Here is a 23,816-nt window from a genome sequence, read left to right as displayed (position 1 = left end):
TGACGCGCCCCCGGCCCCCTCCCCTCGGGGCCCCCCTCCCTCCCCCCCGGGGCGCTCCCCCGGCCCCGCTCCGGCGCTCCTGGGCGGAATGGGCGGGGCCCCGGCCGGCGCGCGGACGTGTCCCCTCGGCCTCCTCCTCGGCCTCAGCCTCAGCCTCGGCCTCGCGGCCTCCTCCTCGGCCTCAGCCTCAGCCTCGGCCTCCCTCGCCGGCCATGGGGGACGCCACGCGCCTGTCCCGGCAGCTGTTCCTGCAGGGGGTGTCCCTGGCCTTCCTGTTCGCCTTCGCCTCCCTCTACACGCAGATCCCAGGTGCGTGCGGCGCCTCACCGGGGGGGCGGGACCGGGACCCGGACCGGACCGGACCGGACCGACGCAATCAATATCATATTTATTGAGCGCTTACTGTGTGCAGAGCACTGGACTAAGCGCTTGGGAAGTACAAGTTGGCAACGTCTAGAGACAGTCCCTACCCAACAGTGGGCTCACAGTCTAAAAGGGGGAGACAGAGAACAAAACCAAACATACCAACAAAATAAAATAAATAGAATAGATAGGTACAAGTAAAATAAATAAATAGAGTAATAAATATGTACAAACATACATACAGGTTCCGTGGGGAAGGGAAGGAGGTAAGATGGGGGGGATGGAGAGGGGGACGAGGGGGAGACTCGGCCGCGCGCGCGCTTCCCCTTCGGGCCGCCCACCCCCCTCCAATCTGGCTTCCGCCCTCTTCGCTCCACGGAAACCATCGTCATCATCATCATAATAATGGCATTTGTTAAGCGCTTACTATGTGCAAAGCACTGTTCTAAGCGCGGGGGAAGTTACAAGGTGATCAGGTTGTTCCACGTGGGGCTCACAATCTTAATCCCCATTTTACAGATGAGGTGACTGAGGCCCAGAAAAGTCAAGTGACTTAATAATAACAATAATGATGGCATTTATTAAGCGCTTGCTATGTGCAAAGCACTGTTCTAAGCGCTGGGGAGGTTACAAGGTGATCAGGTTGTCCCATGTGAGGCTCACGGTCTTAATCCCCATTTTCCAGATGAGGTAACTGAGGCCCAGAGAAGTCAAGTAACTGGCCCAGAGTCACACAGCTGACAATTGGTGGAGCCGGGGTTCGGGGAGGTTACAAGGTGATCAGGTTGTCCCATGTGGGGCTCACAGTCTTAATCCCCATTTTACAGATGAGGTAACTGGGGCCCAGAGAAGTTAAGTGACTTGCCCAGGGTCACACAGCTGACAATTGGTGGAGCCGGGGTCTGAACCCATCAATCGTATTTACTGAGCGCTTACTGTGTGCAGAGCACTGGACTAAGCGCTTGGGAAGTACAAGTTGGCAGTAATAATGATAATGTTGGCATTTGTTAAGTGCTTACTATGTGCAAAGCACTGTTCTAAGCACCGGGGAGGATGCAGAGCGATCAGGTTGTCCCATGTGGGGCTCACAGTCTTAATTCCCATTTTACAGATGAGGGAACTGAGGCTCAGAGAAGTGAAGTGACTCGCCCAAGGTCACACAGCAGATACGTGGCGGAGCCGGGATTCGAACCCATGACCTCTGACTCCAAAGCCCGTGCTCTTTCCACTGAGCCATGCTGCTTCTCTAACACATAGAGACAGTCCCTACCCAACAGTGGGCTCACAGTCTAAAAGGATAAATAGAGTAATAAGTACGTACGAACACATACATATCTACAGGTTCCGTGGGGAAGGGAAGGAGGTAAGATGGGGGGGATGGAGTGGGGGACAGGAAGGAAGCGCTGGGGAGGTTACAAGTTGATCAGGCTTAGTACAGTGCTCTGCACACAGTAAGCACTCAATAAATACGATTGATGATGATCATCAGGCTGTCCCACGTGAGGCTCACAGTCTTAATGCCCATTTTACAGATGAGGTAACTGAGGCCCAGAGAAGTGAAGTGACTTGCCCAAAGCCACTCAGCTGACATTTGGCGGAGCCGGGATTCGAACCCTTGACCTCTGACTCCAAAGCCCAGGCTCTTTCCACTGAGCCACACTGAAACCACCCTCTCCAATAATAATAATGGCATGTGTTAAGCGCTTGCTATGTGCAGAGCACTGTTGTGAGTGCTGGGGGCGGGGGGGGATGCAAGGTGATCAAGTCGTCCCACGTGGGGCTCGCAGTCGTAATCCCCATTTTACAGATGAGGGAACCGAGGCTCAGAGAAGTTAAGTGACTTGCCCAAGGTCACACAGCAGACGCGTGGTGGAGCCGGGATTCGAACCCATGACCTCCGACTTCAAAGCCTGGGCTCTTTCCACTGACCCACGCTGCTTCTCCAAATGATGATGGAATTAGTTAAGAGCTTACCGGGGGTCGGGCACCGTCCCAAGCGCCGGGGTGGATCCAGGCCGATCGGGCCGGACGCGGCCCCCCGTCCCACGTGGGGCTCGCTGCCTTCGTCCCCATTTGGCAGATGAGGGAACTGAGGCCCGGAGATGTGACGTGACTTGCCCGAGCTCACACAGCAGACAGGTGGCGGAGCTGGGATTAGAACCCAGGTCCTTCTGGCGCCCGGCCCTAGTCACTAGGCCACGCCACTTCCTCCTGCTTCCACGCTGCTTCACCATTGACCTCCTTCTTGCCAAATCCAACGGCCTCTACTCCATCCTAATCCTCCTCGACCTCTCAGCTGCCTTGGACACCGCAGACCACCCCCTTCTCCTGGAAACATTGCCCAGCCTCAGCTTCGCTCACACTGTCCTCTCCCGGTTCTTCTATCTCTTGGCTGCTCATTCTCGGTCTCTTTGATGCGCTCCTCCTCTGCTTCCCACCCCCACCCCCCCAACTCTGGCAGTCCCTCTAAGCTCAGTTCTGGGTCCCCTTCCAGCCTAGTCTGTACCCACTCTCTCAGGGAACTCATTAGCTCACTCCCACAGCTAACTCCACCCACAGCTCTGACCTGGCTCCTCCTCCTCCTGCCTTCAGGGCATCTCTACAGATGTTCCAGATGCGTTCCCCCATCTCAAACTTAAGATGCCCCACCGACACCTCAAACTTAACATTTCCAAAACAAGACTCTTCATCTCTCCACTCAAACCCTGCCCTCCACCTGACTTTCCTGTCGTCGTTCTCCCTGTCTCACAAGGCAGTAGCCTTGGCGTTATCAATCAGCAGTTCTTACCGACCACTTACAGGGTGCAGGGCACTGTAGTAAGTTCTTACAGTAGTATTTATTGAAGGCTTACTGTGTGCAGTGCACTGTACAAAGCGCTTGGGAGAGTACAACAACAGACCCGTTCCCTCCCCGACAACGAGCTCGCAGTCTAGAGTGCTTGGGAGAGTACCATATAATAGATTTGGAAGATACAGATCTTGCCCACAAGGAGCTTACAGGCTGGCTGGGGGTGGCAGAAGGGACCCAGTAATGTAAATAAATAAATTACAGTTATATCTTCTCTCTCATTCATCCCACGAATTTAGGTACCAAGCCCTGTGGGTTCTTCCTTCACAACACCTCTGTCAGTCAGTCATATCCAAGAGGCCTTCCCCCACTAAGCCCTCATTTTCCCTATGCCTTCCTCCTACTGTCACCCTTGTACTTGGATTTGTACCAGTTATTCACCGCCCTCCCCAGCCCAACAATACTTACATACATATTTGCAATTTATTTTAATGTCTCTTGTCTCTAGACTGTAAACTCCTTGTAGTCAGGGAACACGTCTATCAACTCTGCTCCATTGTTACTCTTCCTGGCACTTAGCACAGTGTTTTGCCCACAGTAAGCACCATCCATGATATTGTACTCTCCCAAGTGATTCAAACAGTGCTCTGCACATACTAGGCGCTCAATAAATACCATTGATTGATGGGTTGAGGGAGGGAGCTGCGTGCTCACCTAACTCACCACCTCACTTGGGCCCTGAAGGGATGGGGACTGTTCCTTTCCTGCTTGGATTGCTGGGGGCCAGACAGAAGGGTGGGTAATAATAGTAATGATGGTATTTGTTAAGTGCTTACTATGTGCCAAGCACTGTTCTAAGCACTAGGGTAGATACAAGGTAATTAAGTTGTCCCACGTGGGGAACACAGTCTGAATCCCCGTTTTACAGATGAGGTAACTGAGGTACAGAGAAGTTAAGTGACTTGCCCAAAGTCACACAGCTGGTTAATGGCAGAGTCGGGATTAGAACCCACGACCTCTGACTCCCAGGCCCGGGCTATCTCCACTAAGCTCCTCTGCTTCCTGAGTAGCAGCGTGGGTAGAGAGATGGGAGGGGGATGGAGGGGCGGGTAGGGAGGTGGGGGCCGGACGGAGCTACGGGTAGAGAGGTTGGTGTCGGATGGAGCGGTGGGTAGAGAAATGGGGGGCTGGATGGAGGGCTGGGTAGAGAGATCGGGGTCAGACCGAGGGTGGGTGAAGGGATAGGGGCTGGGCAGAGAGATGAGGGATGGGTGACGAGATGGAGGCTGGGCGGAGGGTACTGTGCGTTCCCGGACTTCCACCAGCCTGCTGTGCCCCCAGGCCTGTACGGGAGAGAGGGGATCCTACCCGCACGCCGGATGCTGCGGCCCCTGGGGAAGGGGCCCTGGGAGCTGCTGTGGGAGTCGCCGACACTGCTGTGGCTGGGCCCACGGCTGGGACTGGACACGGAGCAGGCCATGGAGCTGCTGTGCCTCCTGGGGACCCTGGGCAGCCTGGCAGCTCTACTGCTGAAGCCACTGCGTCACGGTCTCCTCTACCTCCTCCTCTGGGGTCTCTACCTCTCGCTGTACCAGGTGCGCCGGGCCCCGGGGACTCCAGGCTGGCCCAGGGCCCTCCCCATCCCTATCCCACACCGTCCCCATCCCCAAGGACAGTCCCCCTCGGGCCCGGCCTGGCCGCTGTGGAGGTGGAGGCACATGTCAGCCTCCTTTTTCCCCCCTTCCCCAGCTGGCCAGGAAGCACAGGAGACCCAGATGTTTCCCTCACCCACCCCCCCGACCCCACCACAAACACCCCCACCCCTTGGGATGACGGCTGCTGACCCATTGATTTCTACACCTCTCCGCCCCATGCAGCTTTGGGGTAGGACTAGGAGTGGCAGGTTTTGAACCGGGATAGCTCCCTGCTTATTTAAGCAGTGTTGTTATTATTATTGTCATTACTAAACACTTAGTACAGTGCTCTGCACATAGTAAGCGCTCAATAAATACGATTGATTGATTAATATGTGCATGGCCCTGTACTAAGCACTGGGGTCAATACAAGCTAATCAGGTTGGACACAGTCAGTGTCCTGTATGGGCTTCACAGTCTTAATCCTTGTTTTACACGAGGCAACTGAGGCCCCAGAGAAGTTAAGTGACCTGCCTAAGGTCATAGAGCAGACAAATGACTGAGCTGGGATTAGAGCCCAGGTCCTTCTGGCTCCCAGGCCCGGGTTCTATCCATTAGACCACGCTGCTTCCTGCTCCACCAGTCATCACCCGGTCTCTTAACTCTCATAGTCCTGACTCTCCTCTCCTTATCTTGCAGGTGGGCCAGGTGTTCCTGTATTTCCAGTGGTGAGTGATCAGAAGACCCCAAGGCCGAGCCCTCTCCATGACAAGGAGCAGGAAGGCTGGAAGGGCCTTTCTTGGGGTGGGGGTGTAGGGGTGGCTGTGTGTGTGCATGCGTGCGTGCGCAAACAGTAGGTTTGTGCTGGGCTAGAGAAGCGGGGCCAGGGGTTAGGATGGGAGGAGTCTGCTGGGCTGGAGGGGGCCTGTTTTGTCCAACTGGATCAGGACCAGAGGGAACCAGTGGTAAGCAAGACTGGAAGAGGGCTGAGGGCCGGGCCAGAATCCCAGAGCGAGGAGGCCGGGGCGGGCTGGTGGCCGGGCCGGGTCCCCTGCCGCCCCTTCAGCCGGTGCCGGCACCCTGGGCCACCTCCACAGATGAGGACTGGCTCCTAATGCTTCTGCCCCACAGGGACTCCCTGCTCCTGGAGACGGGCTTCCTGGCTGTGCTGGTGGCTCCCCTGGGGCTGAGCGGGCCGGGGGGCCGGGCTGGGGGCCGGGCCGGAGGCAAGGCGCCCGGGGGCTGGCCCCATGAGCCGCTGCCCTTCTGGTTGGTGCGCTGGCTGCTCTTCCGCCTCATGTTTGCCTCTGGCGTGGTCAAGCTGAGCAGCCGCTGCCCCACGTGGTGGGGGCTCACAGGTAGGAGGAGGAGCCCTGACCTCACCTGCCCCGCACCCATCCACCGCACTGCCACACTCAGCCGGCTCCCAGCCCTCCCCTCCCCATCCTAATCTCTTGCCCCCTGTCTCCCCAGCCTGGCATTGACATCCCAACCTCACCGTTCCTAACCCTTGACCCCCACCTCCCTACTGCAGTGTCGACGCGCCCCCTCCATCCCCCATCCTAACCCCTGCCCCCCGCCTCCCCGTCACAGCGCTGACCTACCACTATGAGACGCAGTGCCTGCCCACGCCAGCGGCCTGGCTGGCCCACCAGCTCCCAGTCTGGCTGCACAAGCTCAGCGTGGTGGCCACCTTCGTCATCGAGATCGCACTGCCTCCCCTCTTCTTCTCCCCCACCCGCCGCCTGCGTCTGGCTGCCTTCTACGCTCAGGTGAGGGCTTGCGGTGGTAGTCAGGGGTTCAGGGGTCGGGGGTGGAGGGTGGAGGGTGGAGGTGGGGCGGCAACCGAGGGGACCCCCCCCAGCTTCCCCATCCCCCAGCGCCCGGGTCTCCCTCATCTCCCTGCCTGCTTGGTCACCAGGTGCTCCTCCAAGTGCTGATTATCATCACGGGCAACTACAGCTTCTTCAACCTGCTGACCCTCGTGCTGACCACCTCCCTGCTGGACGAGCAGCACCTGGCCCCGTGGCTCGGCCGGACCCGCCGGAAAGCCCCTCCCCGCTGTGAGTCGGGGGCCACCCCTGAGCTGGGAGCTTCTGGGGATCCTTCCCCCACCCGCCACCCCCCGAGAGCCTCCTTCTTCCTGCGGGAGCCACCCACTCCCCTGCCCAAGGCCCCTCTCCTCCCCGCTCCCTCCCCCAAGCTCGGCTCAGGGCGACACTGATTCCCTCTTGCTGCTCCTCCTCCCCCTCCTCCTCGTCCTCCCGTGCAGCCTGGCTCCGCTCCCTGCTGGCCCTGCTGACCCTGCTGGTAGAAGTGGCCGTCTTTGGGCTCCTGGGCTATGGCACCGTGTCCTGCTTTGGGCTGGAGTTGGATTGGGAGCGGCATCTCGTCCATTCCAAGACGGGTAAGTGTGGCCCGGGGCCAAGCTGGCGCCTGTGGGTTGGGCTGGGCTGAGGTGGGGTGGACAGTGCCCCTGACCTTTCTGCCCTCCCTCCCAAACCCCTCCCCAGCTTTCACCTTCCACGAGTTCTCGCAGTGGCTGCGGGCTGTGATACTGCCGACCGTGGGCCTGGGAGTGGTGGCTCTGGCCTGGGAACTGCTGACAGCCCTGTACAGGTAGGGGGGAGCCTGGGGGAGCCTCCGCAACAGGGGGAGGTGCCCCTCGGCGGGTAGGAGACAAGAGGGCTCTGCTTGGGCCCGGGGTTCCCATGCTGGTTGCTCCCGCCCTCATCCGTTCATTAGTATTTATGATTGACGCTGAGGGCCGGGCACCCACTGGGACCAGAGTCCTGGGGCCGGGCACCCTGCCGAAAGCAGGGTGCTGGGCTGTTGGACTCAGGAAAAAATAAGAGAAATAGAAGGCCTGGCCCCTGCCCGTCTGTCGGAAGAGACAAATGGACCTAGTTTCCAGGCAGACAATAGGTACAAAAGTAAATAGAGGACAGCTGGGAAAAACAAAAGCAAGTGACCCAGGATGTTGTTTTTTCCATCTTTGGGACTAGTGTGGGCTGAGCCATCTTGTGGGGGCCGGGCTGGGCTGGATGCCTGGGAATCATCCCTGCCCGCAGTGGCATATGCTGCTGCCTGGCCATGGGCACTTACGGGTTGGCAGGTGGAGGACCCTGCCCGGAACCAGACCTCATTGCCAGTTGCCCGAACTGGCCTTCCCGTGTTCCCACCTTTCCAGCAGTTTGCGGCGGTTCTACCCCTGTGGGTGTGTGGCGCGGAGGCAGTCATGGGAAGCAGGGGTCTGCGGGGCCCCAGTCCCCGCCTATGACGGGTCCTAGGAGAAGGGGCGGGGAGGGGGTCGTGGCCGGGGAGATGGGGATTAGGCCTCCTGGAGGAGGCTTTAGGGTGGACCCCAAAGAGAATCGGGTGGAGGTGGGTTGGATCATGGAGAGAGTTCTGCGTCCCCTTCCCTTCCCCCAGGTGTGGCCAGGTCCGGGGCTGCCTGGGGAAGCTGTGGGCCATGGCCCAGTTGTCCATCTTCGGCGCAGCCACCGTGGCCATGTTCATCATCAGTCTGGTGAGTATCTGTGGTGGGGCAGGTGGGCGGTGCGAGAGAGAAGGGGGCCAGCGGGGAAGGAGAAGGGTCCCATCCCTGCCGCAACTCTGTCCCACACAGGTACCGTACACCTACTTGGAGCCCGGGGCTAATGGGCGGCTGTGGCCAGGGGCCCACCAGATGTTCCGGGCTGTGGAGCACCTGCAGCTGGCCAACTCCTATGGCCTCTTCCGCCGCATGACTGGCCTCGGGGGACGGCCGGAGGTGGTGCTGGAAGGCAGCTATGACCGGGAGAACTGGACGGTAAGGGGAAGCCGGGGTCCCGTCCATCAAGGGTAAGGCTGTAGCCCGGGATTCCAGGTCGGTCTAGCCTCGGCGCATGTGCCGTCGGTCTCGCTGGCCGCCCTTCCCTCCGGGAGCTGGCCCTCCGGAGAGGTCTCCGGGGTCATTTGAGGCTTGCCGAGAGAGACTGGGGCCGGCGGCAGAGAGGTGGTCGGTCTCTCGTCGTGTGGTGGTGCGGAGGTGTCCAGGGCCACCATCCTGGCCGGAGGCTCACCGCCGTCGTCTGGCCCTCAGGAGATCGAGTTCATGTTCAAGCCTGGGAACGTGAGCGCGGCACCCCCCGTGGTGGCCCCCCACCAGCCCCGCCTGGATTGGCAGATGTGGTTTGCTGCGCTTGGGCCTCACGGGCACAGCCCTTGGTTCTCCAGCTTCGTCTACCGTCTGCTGCAGGGCCAGAGGGATGGTGAGTCCGGGGGAAGGAACAACGTGGGGAGCGGGTGGGCCCGCAGGGAGAAATGGGGGTGGGGAGGAGAGAGAGGCAGAGGGAGAGCTGTCGGGAGGGAGGGAGGGAGGGAGAGCACAGGCTGGAGCGGAGGGTTGGTGGAGGGGTCTCTCCGGGACCCTCTCGGGGATCCTCAGGCTCCTGTCCCGGGCAGTGATCCGCCTGATCCAGAGCGATGAGTCCAGATACCCATTCCGGGAACAACCGCCCACCTACATCCGGGCTCAGCGTTACAAGTACTGGTTCTCCCAGCCTGGAGAGCAGGGGTGAGCGGCTCTGGGCACTGGAGGGAGGGAAGTGGGTGGTTGGGGGACAGGAGACCGCAAAGAGGGACAGCGGCGGGAGCCCCACCTCATGACCCGCTCCCCTGCTCCAGGCGCTGGTGGCGGCGACAGTGGGTGGAGGAGTTTTACCCCACAGTGAGTCTTGGCGACCCCGTGTTGGACTCGCTGCTCAACCAGTTTGGACTGAAGGTGGGAGCGTGGGTGACCACGGTGGGACCAGAAGGCCGGGAGGGGGCGGGAGGGAACTGGGAAGTGGGGGTGGGGCCGGGCTGCTGGGCAGAAGAGGGGAGGCTTCCCCCCTTCCCTTGCATTCCCCTTTTCTGTCCCCCCCATCTCACCACCACCATCCCCGCACCATTGTCTGACTTTGCCTCTTCCATCCCTCCCCAGGACAAGACCCCCCCTCGGCTACGCACCTCAGCCGCCCCCCTGCCCCAGGCCCTGCGGCTGGTGCGGGAGCAGCTGTTGGCGCTGGGGCCCCTGGCCGTGCTCTGGACGCTGGTCTGCACGGTCGTGGCCGTCCGGCTGCTGCACGTCCTGCTCTCCCGCAACCCCCGCCCCTCCCGGCCCCCGCGGCGGCCAGAGGGGTCCACTGGAGAGAAGAACGGGGCAGCCCCCAGGAGAGATGGGGTCGAACGGCCCCGGGCCCAGCCTCCTCAGGCCCCCACAGGCCCCCGCCACGCCCGCCGGAAACAGTAGCCTCTCTTGCTGGGGGAGCGTGGCCTCCCCCTGTCCCCCTTGGCTCCCCCACCCCCGACCCTAGGCCTCCCGGGGCAGGAAGGGGCCTGGCGCCTTCACTGGAGGGAGGGGGACAACTCCAGTTGTTCCTGAGGGAAGTGGGCTGGGGGGTGGGGGGCGGAATTGCTCTGGCCAGGACAACCCCCAGCCATGGGGTTAGCGGCAGGAGGGGGTCGTGACCTTCCCCCTCACCCGCCCCCCCCGAATGCCTTAATGTCTGTGTGCCCTCTTCCTTCTGCCCCGTGACTGCACACAGGCCCGAGGACAGCAGCACCACACTAGGCCTTGGCACAATAACGCACACCCCCCCTTCACGTTTTCTAAATAAACTTTCCGCGGAGCAGCTGTGTCTGGAGCACGGGGCGGGGGGCACGGGGAGCAGGCGATATGGGGCAGCGGGCGGCACTCGGAGCTGGACATAGGACAACATAGCCAGGACACCTGAAAGCCCCTGGTCCCAAGGCCATGTCCAGAACTGGGCATCTAGGGGGGACCCGCATCCACAGGAGGGGGGCAGCGCCGGCACAGAGTAGAAAACCCCACAATTCCCAGCTGTCTTCTCTTCTGAGGCCCTGCTGTACACACAGGCACATACAGGCGATCCACGGGAGCTCTGGGGAACACATAGATATGGGTGCATACACACAACTGAACGTACATACCTGGGGGCAGAGGGTCCTTGGTGGAGTTGGTGAATTTCCAGTCCCTGACCCAGCTCGACCCCGAGATCCCTGAGTGAATGAAGCAAATCAGGGCCGGCCCAAGGGAGTGTCAGATTTCTCTGCAGTGTCTGGCTGCTGTGCCTCAGTTTCCCCCTAAAAAGAGCAGGAAGAGTCCTCCTTACGGCCACTTGACAGGAATTCCTTCATGTCCAACCACACTTTCTCCTGCTGCCACAAGCCCATTTCTCCTCACTGGGTCCTCAGTGGCCAGAGGCACCCACAGCAAACCCCAAAAGTGAATAGGTGGATTGGTGATGAGGAAACTCTTCTGCAGCTCCCTTTTGTGCACCTCAGTGGTATATCAACTAATGCTGTTTATTGAACACTATTGGGTGCTAGGCACTACTAAGTGCCTGGGAGATACAACAGAAGTACAGGACATATTCCCTGATCTAACATGGGAGGCATCAGATGTATAACATACAGGCAATGGACATAAATTTTAGACTGTGAGCCCACTGTTGGGTAGGGACTGTCTCTATATGTTGCCAACTTGTACTTCCCAAGTGCTTAGTACAGTGCTCTGCATACAGTAAGCGCTCAATAAATACGATTGATGATGATGATGATAAATGAATGAACACATTAGTTCAGAGGTGGCAGAAGGGTTGGTAAGATTTGGGGGTCTTGATAATTAGCTGGAGGTTTGTTGGAACAGGTAAAATTTTAGGTGAGGGCTGAACTACGTAATAATGAAGGCATTTAAGCACTTACTATGTGTCAAGCACCACTCTAAGCGCTGAGTTAGGTACAAGCTAATCAGGTTGGACACAGTCCCTGTCCCATGTGGGGATCATAGCCTTAATCCCCATTTTACAGATGAGGTACCAGAAGGACAGAGAAGTGAAGTGACTTACCCAAGTTCACACTGCAGACACGTGCCAAGCCAGAATTAGAGCCCAGGTCCTTCTGACTCCCAGGCCTGTGCCTATCCACAAGGCCAGTCTGCTTCCCTAGGTACTTAGTATAGTGCTCTGCATGTGATAAGTAATAATTATAATTGCAGTATTAAGTGTTTAGTATGTGCCAAGTACTGTCCTAAGCACTGGGGCAGATGACACTTGTTTACATGTTTTGTTGTCTGTCTCCCCCTTCTATCAATCGTATTTATTGAGCGCTTACTGTGTGCAGAGCACTGTACTAAGCGCTTGGGAAGTACAAGTTGGCAACATATAGAGACAGTCCCTACCCAACAATGGGCTCACAGTCTAGAAGGGGGAGACAGAGAACAAAACCAAACATATTAACAAAATAAAATAAATACAATAGATATGTACAAGTAAAATAGAGTAATAAATGTGTACAAACATATATACATATATACAGGTGATGTGGGGGAAGGGAAGGAGGTAAGATGGAGATGGAGAGGGGGATGAGGGGGAGAGGAAGGAGGGGGCTCAGTCTGGGAAGGCCTCCTGGAGGAGGTGAGCTCTCAGTAGGGCCTTGAAGGGAGGAAGAGAGCTAGCTTGGCGGATGGTCAGAGGGAGGGCATTCCAGGCCAGGGAGATGACGTGGGCCAGGGGTCGACGGCAGGACAGGCAAGAACGAGGCACGGTGAGGAGCTTGGCGGCAGAGGAGCGGAGGGTGCGGGCTGGGCTGCAGAAGGAGAGAAGGGAGGTGAGGTAGGAGGGGGTGAGGTGATGGAGAGCCTTGAAGCCGAGGATGAGGAGTTTCTGCCTGATGCCTTCTAGACTGTGAGCCCGTTGTTGGGTAGGGGCTGTCTCTATATGTTGCCAACTTGTACTTCCTAAGCACTTAGTACAGTGCTCTGCACACAGTAAGCACTCCATAAATACGATTGAATGAATGAATGCAAGATAATCAGACGGCATATGGGTTTTACAGTCTAAGTAGGAGGGAGAAGAGGTATTTAATCCCCATTTTGCAGATGAGGAAACTGAGGCACAGAATGACTTGTCCAAGGTCACGCAGCAGATAAGTAGCTGAACTGGGATTAGAACCCAAATCCTCTATTCCTAGGCCAGGGCCCTTTCCACTAGGCCACGCTGCTTTCACGGAGGATTAGGTGGGGAATGGAATTCCAAAGTTAGGCAAAGCCCTGCTTCCAGGAGTAGGCAGAGAATGTGAGGGCTTTGGAAGCAAAACTAAGAGAAATGTTGACTCGGTCATCTTTTTTGAGCATCTACGGTGTGCAGAGGACTGTATTAAGAATTTGGGAGAAAATCACAGAATTAGTAAACACCAGCCCAGCCCTTGTAGAGTTCACAGTTTAGCAGATAAAGAGGTTGGAGCTGGTGGCACAACCTCCCCCGCCCCAGGGGCAATGGTGAACAGGATAGAGATTAGAAGAACCTATCAATCAAAAAATAAGAAAGCTTCTTGTAAAAGGGACAAGATGATACCTCCAGGAATGGACACAGGTGGAGGGGAAGAAGACGATAGAGGGGAATTTAGAAGGCAGGATTAGAAAAAGGGCTACAGCGCGCCTCCAGATCCAAAATTGAAGAAGTGGCGTGTGGGTTTGACCACAGAAAAAACTCCAAGCTGTGGGCCTTCCACCGAGGAGAAAACACAAGGGGATACTGACCTGTTTATGCTAAGTTAGAGCAAATTAAGGACCGGTACCAGGCTATGTTTTCTCTGTGGCTAAACTAGAATTTTGTTTTAAAATCTACTGCTTAATGATTGTTGCTTCGATCAATCAACGGTATTTATTGAGCACTCACTAGGTGCAGAGAACTGTACAATATAACAGAGTGAGTTGAGTTCCCTGCCCACAAAGAAGTTACAGTCTAGAGGGGGAGATGGGTATTAAAAGAAATTGCAGAAATGTACCTAAATGCTGTGGGGCTGAGGGTGGGCTGAATGAAGGGTGCAAATCCAAGTGCAAGGGCGAGACAGAAGGGAGAGGGGGTAGGGGAAATGAGGGCTTGGTCGGGGAAGGCCTCTTGGAGGAGGTGTGATTTTAATAAGGCTTTTAGGGTGGGGGCGAGTGAACGACTGCCAGATATGAAGGGGGTGGGAGTTCCAGACTAGAGGGAGGGCGTGGGCAAGGGGGCAGCAGCAGGATAGATGAGATTGAGGAACAATGAGTAGGTTGGTGTTAGTGAAACAGGGACTGAAATAGGGATATGACTCTTTCTGCGCTTGGCACATAGTAACTACCTAATAAATCCCCTAATTAGTCAACTGGCTGATTGCTAGGAAACAGAAAGATTTGGCATGGCCAGCACAGACCACCTAGGAGTCAGGGTCACCATGAAGGTGGAGGCACTGGACAAACAGTGAGGAGGCAGGAACCACTGTTCACGGTAATACACCGGGAAAGGCACCTGGAAGCCCAAGGCCCAGGGCTCACCAATAAAATGGACATTCTTAATAATAATAATAATTATTATTATTACTGTGGCATTTTTGAAGCACTTACTATGTGCCAAGCACTGTTCTAAGCACTAGGGTAGATACAAGGTAATCAGGTCAGACACAGTCCCTGTCCCAGGTGGGGCTCCCAGTCTTAATTCACATTTTACAGATGAGGCCTAGAGAAATGATGCGACTTGCCCAATGCCACACAGCAGACATGTGGTGGAGCCAGGAAGAGAACCCAGGTCCTTCTGACTCCCAGGCCTGTGTTCTATCCTCAGGGTCCCGCTGCTTCCCAAGCCCCCTCTCTTCATTAGGCCCCAGCCCTCCTCCCCCGCGTACCAAACAAGGGGGTGCCCTCTGCTTCCCGCCCCCAGCTCCAGGGCCTTCCCCATTCCTCCCCTTCCCCGGACCTCACCCAGCAGAAAAGTTCTGAATGGGCCAGGAGTGCTGCCGGCCTTGAAGAGGAGTTGGGAGAGGGTCTCAGCCAGTGGTACCCTGCAGGCCCCCCAGTGTCCTCTGGCTCTCCACCGGCCCCAGCTGGGCTAGCACAGGGGTGAGGGAGGGAGAGGGGGGCGGTGAAGGTCCTGTGACCTGTCCCCCTCCCTAAACTAGAGAGGAAGAGGAAGAGAGAGCGATGGAGTCACAGAGATGGAGAGATGGAGGGAGACAGAGGGAGGGGGAGAGAGAAAGAGGAGGAGAGAGAGAAAGTGGGGGTATTGAGGGTCAGATAGAGGGAAGGAGAGATGGAAGAAAGGGAACAGCAGGCTGGGGGCCCCTCAAATCCCTGTTCCCGCCCCGCAGGATGCAGGTGCGGCCCGCAGCTGTCCGGCCCGCCAGGCTAGGTGCGTCTCCCGCGGGGCAGGCTGAGGGCAAGCTGGGCGGCGGGAGGAGGAGCGGCTGGAGGAGAGGAAGGGACGCAGTGGCTTTCTAAGAACCCGTAAAGGCACTTTGCGCTTCTGAACCGTTTTTAACGAAAGCCTTGGGTAATAGCGGATAAAACAAAACCTCTGTTGCCTCCCCCGGCTCCGGGACCGGGTCCGGGACCGGGACCAGGGCCGGACTCCCCGTGCAGAGCCGAGGTCGCAGGGCCGAGGCGATGCTGGTAACGCTGAGCCCCCGTGGGGTCTGCGAGCCCGGCCTGGACGGCCCCCGCCCCCAGCCCGGCGCATCTGGGCCCCCAGGGCGGAGCCCGCTGCCCGGCAGCTGGGGCTCCCGGGCTTCCCGGGCTTCCCGGGACCCCCGGCCGAGAACGAATGCCCGTGCCCGGGGGTCTCCGGGGAATCCCGCGGGCCTGGGGCAGCCGAGCCGAGCCGAGCCGAGCCGAGCCGAGCGTGGGGGAGGCCCACGCCCCCGAAGCGATGGAGCCGGCTCCGTCCCTGCCCTCCCTGCTCCGGCCACACCGCGGCGCCACGCTCAGCGCGGGAACGGGGCCCGCCGCTGCCGCTGCCTCTGCCGCCTCCTCCTCCCGGCTTCCCTCCCGGCTTCCTCCCCTCCTCTCCCCTCCCCTCGCCCCAACCCGCTCCCCCCGGCCCCCAATACATCGATGCGCGAATGGTCGCCCAGGGCCCGGGCCCTGAATCCCGGGACCCACCCTCTGAGGCCACCGCCCGCCCTGAGGCTGGGGCCCCGCGGGAGGGTCGCGGAAGGGGATCCCGGCCCACCCGGGGCAGCGCGGCTCAGTGAGAAGCAGCGCGGCTCAGTGGAAAGAGCCCGGGCTTTGGAGTCAGAGGTCATGGGTTCAAATCCCGGCTCCGCCACTTGTCAGCTGTGTGACTTTGAGCAAGTCACTTAACTTCTCTGGGCCTCAGTTACCTCATCTGTAAAATAGGGATGAAGACTGTGAGCCCCCCGTGGGACAACCTGATCACCTTGTAACCTCCCCAGCGCTTAGAACAGAGCTTTGCACATAGTGAGCGCTTCATCAATGCCATCATCATCGTTATCATTCGGGGACGACGGCACCCACACACAGCCGGAGATTTCACGGGATTTATTGTCTCTCTCTCTCTCTCTCTCTCACACACACACACACACCCGCTACCACCGCGGGAACTGTGAGCGGTGAGGGAAGGGTCCGTCCTCCTCCAGTCAGGGCTTCTCGGCCAGGGCCCGGCAGCTCAGCCGTAGCTCCTGGGGTCGTTAGTGTCCTCGGGTGGGGAGCCCTCGCGGTCGGGTTCATGAAAGAGATTGGTCAGCATTTGGGCGACGTTGCTGCCCCACTTTATCGGGGTAATGCTGATGACCCCCTGGTCCCGGTTTCCGGGGTTCGGGCACAGGCGGGAACGGTCCTCCGAGGCCGGGCCAGCAGGGCCAGCGGGGGCAGCCGGCTGGGGAGCGCCGAGGCTGGAGGAGACACGGTACAGTCGGCGGCAGGCACCACCCTGCCACCCACCTACCCACCTACCCACCTACTCTCCGGGCCTGTCCGGCCCTGCCTTCGCCCTACCACCGCCTCCCGTCGCATTTTCCCTGCACAGTTGCCCTTTCCTGTGTCCCCGGCCGGGTCCCCCCCCCCTCCCTTCCACTCCCCGGTGTCTGGGGAGGGGAGGCAGGGTCCACCTGAACGGGGGCAGCCCCTGGAAGCCGAGGGCCCAGAGCAGCATGGCGAGCGGCCAGCCCATGGCGGGAACCCCGGGGGGCGGGACGGCTCGGTCCGGGAAGCGGTGGCGGTGGCCGAAGGGCCGGAGGGCCGGAGGGCCGGTGGACGGGAGCCGAAGGCTGGCGGGGGGCGAGGGCTCCGCCCGGACCCGGGAAGAACCGGGGCGATGGAGCCGCCCAGCGAACCGTGCGGCCAGTCTGACTGCCAGGCCCGCCCGGCCCAAGCTGAGTCCGGCCGGGCCTCGCCCCAGGATAAAAACGGCGGGCCCGCCCCTGCTCCCCGCCCCCCCCTCCGCCCCCCGCCTCTGCCCTCGCCCTACCAGGTGACCAGGTGACCTTTCCTAGACCCGGCCAGGGCCCCGGGCCGAACAGACAACGTCCTTGTGCCGGCAAATTGCGGGAAAGGGACTGGAGAGGGGGAGAGGTGTCAAATCTTCTAGATCTTCTAGACTTGGTACAAGCCTTCTAGACTCTGAGCCCCGTGTGGGCAGGGATTGTCTCGATTGCTGAATTGCACTGTCCAAGCCGTTAATGCAGTGCTCTGCACACAGTAAACGCTCAGTAAATACGATTGAATGAATAAGATTCCATCCTAATCCTCCTCGACCTCTCCGCTACCCTTGACACTGTAGATCATCCCCTTCTCCTGGAAACGTTATCCAACCTTGGCTTCACTGACTGTCCTCTCCTGATTCTCCTCTTGTCTCTCTGGCCGTTCATTTTCAATTTTCAGTTTTCTTCGTGGACTCTTCCTCTCCCTCCCATCTCCTAACTGTGTGGGGGTTCCTCAAGGTTCAGTTCTCGGCGCCCTTCCATTCTCCATCTACACTCATTCCCTTGAAGAACTCATTCATTGGGGTGTACAACCCAAATCTACATCACCTCCACAGATCTCTCTCCCTCTCTTCAGGCTCTCATCTCCTCCCACCTTCAAGACATCTCTTCTTGGATGTCCTCCCATTACCTTAAACTTAACACGTTCAAAACAGACCTCCTTATCTTTCCTCCCAAACCCTGTCCTCTCCTGGACTTTCCCATCACTGTAGACGGCGCAACAACCCTTCCCGTCTCACAAGCCCGTAGCGTTGGCGTCATCCTTGATGCTGCTCTCTCATTCAACCCACATATCCAATCTGTCACCAATTCTTGCCGGTCTCACGTTCACGATATCGCTAAAATCTGCCCTTTCCTCTCCATCAAACTCGCCACCACGTTAGTACAATCACTCAACTTATCCCACCTAGATGACTGCATCAGTCTCCTTTCTGACCTCCCAACCTCCTGCCTCTCCCCGCTCAAGTCCATACTTCACTCCACTACCTGGATTATCTTTCTACGGAAACATTCAGGGCAGGTCACCCCTTGTCTCAGAAATCTTCAGCTGTTGCCTATCCACCTCCTTATCAAATAAAAACTCCTCACCACTGTCCTCAGAGCTCTCCATCACCTTGCCCCCTCCTACCTCACCTCCCTTCTCTCCTTCTACAACCCATCCTGCACACTTTGCTCCTCTGGTGCTAACCTTCTCTGAGCCTCCATCTCGCCTGTCTCGCTGCCAACCCCTGGCCCAAGTCCTACCTCTAGCCTGGAATGCCCTCCCTCATTAAATCCTCCAGACAATTACTCTTTTCCCTTTCAAAGCCTTACTGAAGGCACAGCTCCTCCAAGAGGCCTTTCCAGACTAACCTCCGCTTTTCCTCATCTCCCACTCCCTTCCGCATTACTCTGATCCGCTCCCTTTGCTCTCCCCGCCCTCCCCACCCTACAGCACTTTGTATATATCTGTAATTTTATTTATTTATATTGATGTCTGTTTACTTGTACTGATGTCTGTTCCCCACCCCCACACCCGCCAGACGTTGAGCTCATTGTGGGCAGGGGTTGTCTCTCTTTATTACTGTGTTGTACTTTCCCAAGTGCTTAGTACAACGCTCTGCAAACAGTAAGTGCTCAATAAATTCTATTGATTGAATGAATGAACAAGATTCGCAAGAATCGTAAACGCCTTGGGGACTGGGGCTTTGTCTTTTACTTTTACTGTTATGTTTCTAAATTCCTTAGATTGGGAGCTCCCCGAGGGCTAATTCCCAACTATGCATTCTTTCCCAGGGCTCAGTACAGTGTTCTGCACACAGGATGCTCTTAGTAAATACTATTACTACTATTCCCAGGGGAATCAGACGCCCAGTTCAGGACACGACACTGGGGTCAGGAGCTTCCCGGTGTCCTGGCTGTGTTTGGCTCTGAGCACCTCCAGTGTTTACAGAGAGGTCAGTGCTGCCCACTGCCCCAACGGTGCCCGTGCACCTGCGCCCCCTGTCCCACCCCTCCACCTTCATTCATTCATTCAATCATATTTATTGAGAGCTTACTGTGTGCAGAGCACCGTACTAAGCGATTGGGAAGTACAAGTTGGCAACATATAGAGATGGTCCCTACCCAACAGTGGGCTCACAGTCTAGAAGGGGGAGACAGAGAACAAAACAAAACGTATTAACAAAATAAAATAAGTAGAATAAATATGTACAAATAAAATAGAGTAATAAATATGTACAAACATATATATATATGCATATATATATATATGTACATATATACAGGTGCTGTGGGGAGGGGAAGGAGGTAAGGCGGGGGGGATGGGAAGGGGAGGAGGGGGAGAGGAAGGAGGGGGCTCAGTCTGGGAAGGCCTCCTGGAGGAGGTGAGCTCTCAGTAGGGCTTTGAAGGGAGGAAGAGAGCTAGCTTGGCGGGTGTGCGGAGGGAGGGCATTCCAGGCCAGGGGGAGGACGTGGGCCGGGGGTCGACGGTGGAACAGGTGAAAACGAGGCACGGAGATTAGCAGCAGAGGAATGGCGGGTGCGGGCTGGGCTGTAGAAGGAGAGAAGGGAGGTGAGGTAGGAGGGGGCCAGGTGATGGAGAGCCTTGAAGCCGAGGGTGAGGAGTTTCTGCCTGATGCGTAGGTTGATTGGTAGCTACTGGAGATTTTTGAGGAGGGGAGTAACATTCCCAGAGCGTTTCTGCACAAAGACGATCCGGGCAGCGGCGTAAAGTATGGATTGAAGTGGAGAGAGACAGGAGGATGGGAGATCGGAGAGGAGGCTGATGCAGTAATCATCTTCGTCACCACGTTCTGGACACAGCTGCTCCGTGGAGGAAAGTTTATTTAGAAACTGTGAAGGGGTGGGGGGACGTTGTGCCCGAAGTTGGCAGGGTCTTTGTTACCCCCTAGGCCCTTGCAGGTTGACGGGGTGGGGGTGGGAAAACAGAGTGGAAACACAGCCAAGAGCCCCCATCCTGCTATTAACCCAGGGTGATCTAGTGGAAAGAGGTCTGTCCTGGGAGTCAGAGGACCTGTGGTCTAATCCCAGATTTGCCACTTGCTTGCTGTATGATCTCGGGCACTTCATTTAACTTCTCTGCGTTTCAGTTTTCTCAACTGCAAAATGGGAATTAATTCCTACTCCCTCCTACTTAAACTGTGATGTCCATGTGGGATAGGGACTGATAAACTTGTATCTACCCCAGCTCTTAGAGCAATGCTTCAACCACAGTAAGTGCTTAACAAATACCATTCAAAAACCCTACGGTTCATGCGGGGTGGGGAGACAATTCCCCCGCGCCCCATCAGGAGCAGCTGGAGATGTCCTCCTAGCCATCAATCAACGGTATTTATTGAGTGCTTACTGTGCCTGGGAGAGGACAACACTGTTCTGTAGGTAGATACGATCCCTGCCCACGAGGATCTTGGAAGAGCAGATGGGGAGATGGACATTCAAACAAATTACAGATGGATATGTACAGAAGTGCTGTGGGGTGGGGGAAGAGGAAAATGTCAAATTGTATAGTCTCAAGGGAAGGCAGTGGTCTTAGGCAGGGAAGTGAGGATTTAGTTGAAGCCTTCTTGGAGGAAATATAATTGTAGTAGGGCTTTGAAGGTGGAGATATTGACCAACTAGAGAAGTAGCATGGCCTAATGGATACAGCGCGGACTTGGGAGTCAGAGGACATGGGTTCTAATCCTGGCTCCTCCACTTGTCTGTTGTGTGACCTTAGGCAAGTCACTTAACTTCTCTGTGCCTCAGTTGCTTCATCTGTAAAATGGGGATTAATAATAATAATATCAATGATGGCATTTATTAAGTGCCAAGGCACTGCAAGGCACTGTTCTAAGTGCTGGAGTGGTTACAAGGTAATCAGGTTGTCCCACGGGGGGCTCACAGTTTTAATCCCCATTTTACAGATGAGGCAACTGAGGCCCAGAGAAGTTAAGTGACTTGCCCAAAATCACACAGCTAACAATTGGCAGAGCCTGGATTTGAACCCATGACCTCTGACTCCAAAGCCCGGGTTCTTTCCACTGAGCCATACTGCTTCTCATGATTAAGACTGTGAGCCCTGTTGGGGACAGGGACTGTGTCTAGCCTGATTACCTTGTATCTACCCCAGCCCTTAAAACAGTGCCTGGCACTTGGTAAGCACTTAACAAGTACAATAATAATGATAATAATAATTCACCCCAGCCCCACACCACTTAGGACAATATTCATATACTCTAGTGTTTTCCCTATCTCTAATAATAATTAATAATAATTGTGATATTTGTTCAGCGCTTTGTTGCAGGCACTATACTAAGTGCTGGGATGGATATAAGCAAATCGGGTTGGACACAGTCCCTATCCCACATGGGGTTCACAGGCTCAGTCTCCACTTTACAGATGAGGTAATTGAGGCATAGAGAAGTGACTTGTCCAAGGTCATACAGCAGACAAGTGGCGGAGCCGGGGTTAGAACCTCTGTCCTCTGACTGCCAGGCCTACGCTCTTCCCACTAAGTTACACTGCTTAGCATGTGCAGGGGCAGGGTGAGGGCAGAGGTGGGTGGGGCAGGGGCAAGTCACAGTGACCTGACAGCCCCATTCCCGTGCCCCTGACCCCTGGACTCTAGTCCTGCGTGTGGGGCCGCCGTCTTTATTCATCCAGAGGTGAGAGGCCCAGCCGGACTCGCCTTGGGCTGGGCGGGCCTGGCAATCAGACTGGCCGCACGGTTCGCTGGGTGGCTCCATTTCCCGGGCACATCCCAGGTCCGGACGGAGCCCTCGCCCCCCACCAAATTTTGGCTCCTGTCCCCGCGGACAGGTGGGCTAGGGGGCCTACGGGCGTCTGTCCCCGCCGACCTCAGGCTCTCCAGCCCCAGTGCGGCCACCGCCACCGCCACCTCTTCCCAGAACGAGCCGACCCGACACCCTGGGCTTCCCGCCATGGGCTGGCTGCTCGCCCTGCTTCTCTGGGCCCTCAGCTTCCAGGGGCTGCCCTCTTTCAGGTGGACCCCCCCCCAAACACCAGTCCAAGCCCCTAATTAATTAATTAATAATAGTCCAAAGCCATCAACATTATCAACATAGGAGAAGCAGCGAGGCTTAGTGGAAAGAGCACAGGCTTGGAAGTGAGAGGTCTTGGGTTCTAATCCCGGCCCCACCACTTGTCAGCCGTGTGACTTTGGGCAAGTCACTTAACTTCTCTGTGCCTCAGTTACCTCATCTGTAAAATGGGGCTACAGACTGTGAATCCTGTGTGGGACAACCTCATTACCTTGCATCTACCCCAGCGCTTAGAACAGTGCTTGGCACATAGTAATCACTTACCAAATACCATCATCATAATCATCATTATCATCATCATCATCATCCCACCCAGTGCTGCAGTAGATACAAGATAATCAGGTCCCGTCCCACGTGGGGCTCGTAGTCCCAGTAGAAGGGAGAAGAGGTGTTGAACCCTCATTTTACAGAGAAGAAAATTGAGACACTAAGAATTGGAGTGACCTTCCCAAGGCCTTACAGCAGGTAGGTGTCAGAAGTGAGCTTAGAACCCCTGAATCCCAGGCCAGGGCTCTTTCTACCCTAGGCCCCGGTGCTTGTCACTCTGTCCCTGGCCTCGCTCCACCTCTGCTCGGCCAGGAACCCCAACACCACCACCCCTGCTCCCCTGGCCTCTCCTCACACCCTCGGAGGCCACAGGCCAAGGGGGACCCCCAGGGCAGCAGGTGGGAGTCGGGGGGCGGAGGTAGGCATTAGCGGGGAGGGAGGGAACCAGTGGCTCCAGCTCCGAGGGAGGAGAGAGAGAAAGAGGCCTCGGACGGGAGGGATGGAGCCGGTGGTGGGGGCGGAGCGAGTGACTTTGCTTTATCACCGATCACTCAAGTTAAAAACAGTTCAGACGAGCAAATAATCAACGTGGCATTAAGGGTTTACTAAGTGCCAAGCAGTGAACTAAGCGCTGGGGTAAATCCAAGATCATCAGGTTGGTCACAGTCTGTGTCCCTCGTGGACTCACAGACAATAGGAGGGAATAGGATAATAATAATGGTATTTGTTAAGCACTTACTATGTGCCAAGCACCGTTCTATGTGCTGGGGTAGTTTCAAGGTAATCAGGTTGTCCCACATGGGGCTCACGGTCTTAATCCCCTTGTTACAGGTGAGGAAACTGGGGTCCAGAGAATAATAATAATAATAATGGCAATTATTAAGCGCTTACTATGTGCAGAGCACTGTTCTAAGCGCTGGGGTACTTACAAGGTGATCAGGTTGTCCCACGGGGGGCTCACAGTCTTAATCCCCATTTTACAGATGAGGTAACTTAGGCCCAGAGAAGTTAAGTGACTTGCCCAAAGTCACACAGCTGACAATTGGCGGAGCTGGATTTGAACCCATGACTTCTGACTCCAAAGCCCGTGCAAGAGAAGTGAAGTGACTTGCCCAAGGTCACACAGCAGACGAAGGGCAGAGCCGGGATTAGAAGCCAGGTCCTCTGACTCCCAGGGCCGGGGGTCTTTCCATTAGGTCACTCGCCCCTCTCCCCTTCGCCCTCCGCCGCCCGCACTGCGTCTCCCGCTCCTCCGGGAAACGCTCGCCCCCAGGGCCCGTTTTAACGCCGATTTCCCGAGCAGCGGCCCCCCTTTTCCTGCGTGTCGAGAACCCCTCGAGCGGGGCCGCAAAGACCCCAAGTTGGGCGTTTCTGTTGAAAGTCCCGCCCAGCCCCACGGAGACCAGAGGACCGGCCCCGGCCACGGGG

The 23,816-nt window shown here is 56.9% G+C and overlaps 2 protein-coding genes across 2 annotated transcripts; one reads left to right on the top strand and one right to left on the bottom strand.

Moving 5' to 3' along the window:
* The first annotated feature begins 82 nt into the window (after positions 1–82).
* On the top strand, positions 83–10,435 carry LMF2 (lipase maturation factor 2). The gene is made up of 14 exons (XM_038756291.1): positions 83–309; positions 4,493–4,746; positions 5,485–5,513; positions 5,917–6,143; positions 6,379–6,557; positions 6,707–6,848; positions 7,058–7,192; positions 7,299–7,404; positions 8,218–8,314; positions 8,414–8,596; positions 8,870–9,038; positions 9,232–9,343; positions 9,454–9,550; positions 9,752–10,435. Exons 1-14 carry the CDS (start codon positions 213–215, stop codon positions 10,058–10,060), a joined length of 2,136 nt encoding a protein of 711 aa, XP_038612219.1. The 5' UTR covers positions 83–212; the 3' UTR covers positions 10,061–10,435.
* A 5,688-nt stretch (positions 10,436–16,123) lies between these two features.
* On the bottom strand, positions 16,124–22,003 carry LOC119936645. The gene is made up of 3 exons (XM_038756100.1): positions 21,745–22,003; positions 16,708–16,987; positions 16,124–16,491 (listed from the first exon to the last, which is right to left on the bottom strand). The coding sequence occupies exons 1-3, from the start codon at positions 22,001–22,003 to the stop codon at positions 16,266–16,268; spliced, it is 765 nt and encodes a 254-aa protein (XP_038612028.1). The 3' UTR covers positions 16,124–16,265.
* Positions 22,004–23,816: the final 1,813 nt, after the last annotated feature.

The sequence above is a fragment of the Tachyglossus aculeatus genome, chromosome 14 (assembly GCF_015852505.1).
Source record: "Tachyglossus aculeatus isolate mTacAcu1 chromosome 14, mTacAcu1.pri, whole genome shotgun sequence".
Taxonomy (NCBI): domain Eukaryota; kingdom Metazoa; phylum Chordata; class Mammalia; order Monotremata; family Tachyglossidae; genus Tachyglossus; species Tachyglossus aculeatus.
Note: the sequence above shows the minus strand (reverse complement) of the source record. Positions and strands in the feature narration are given on the sequence as shown.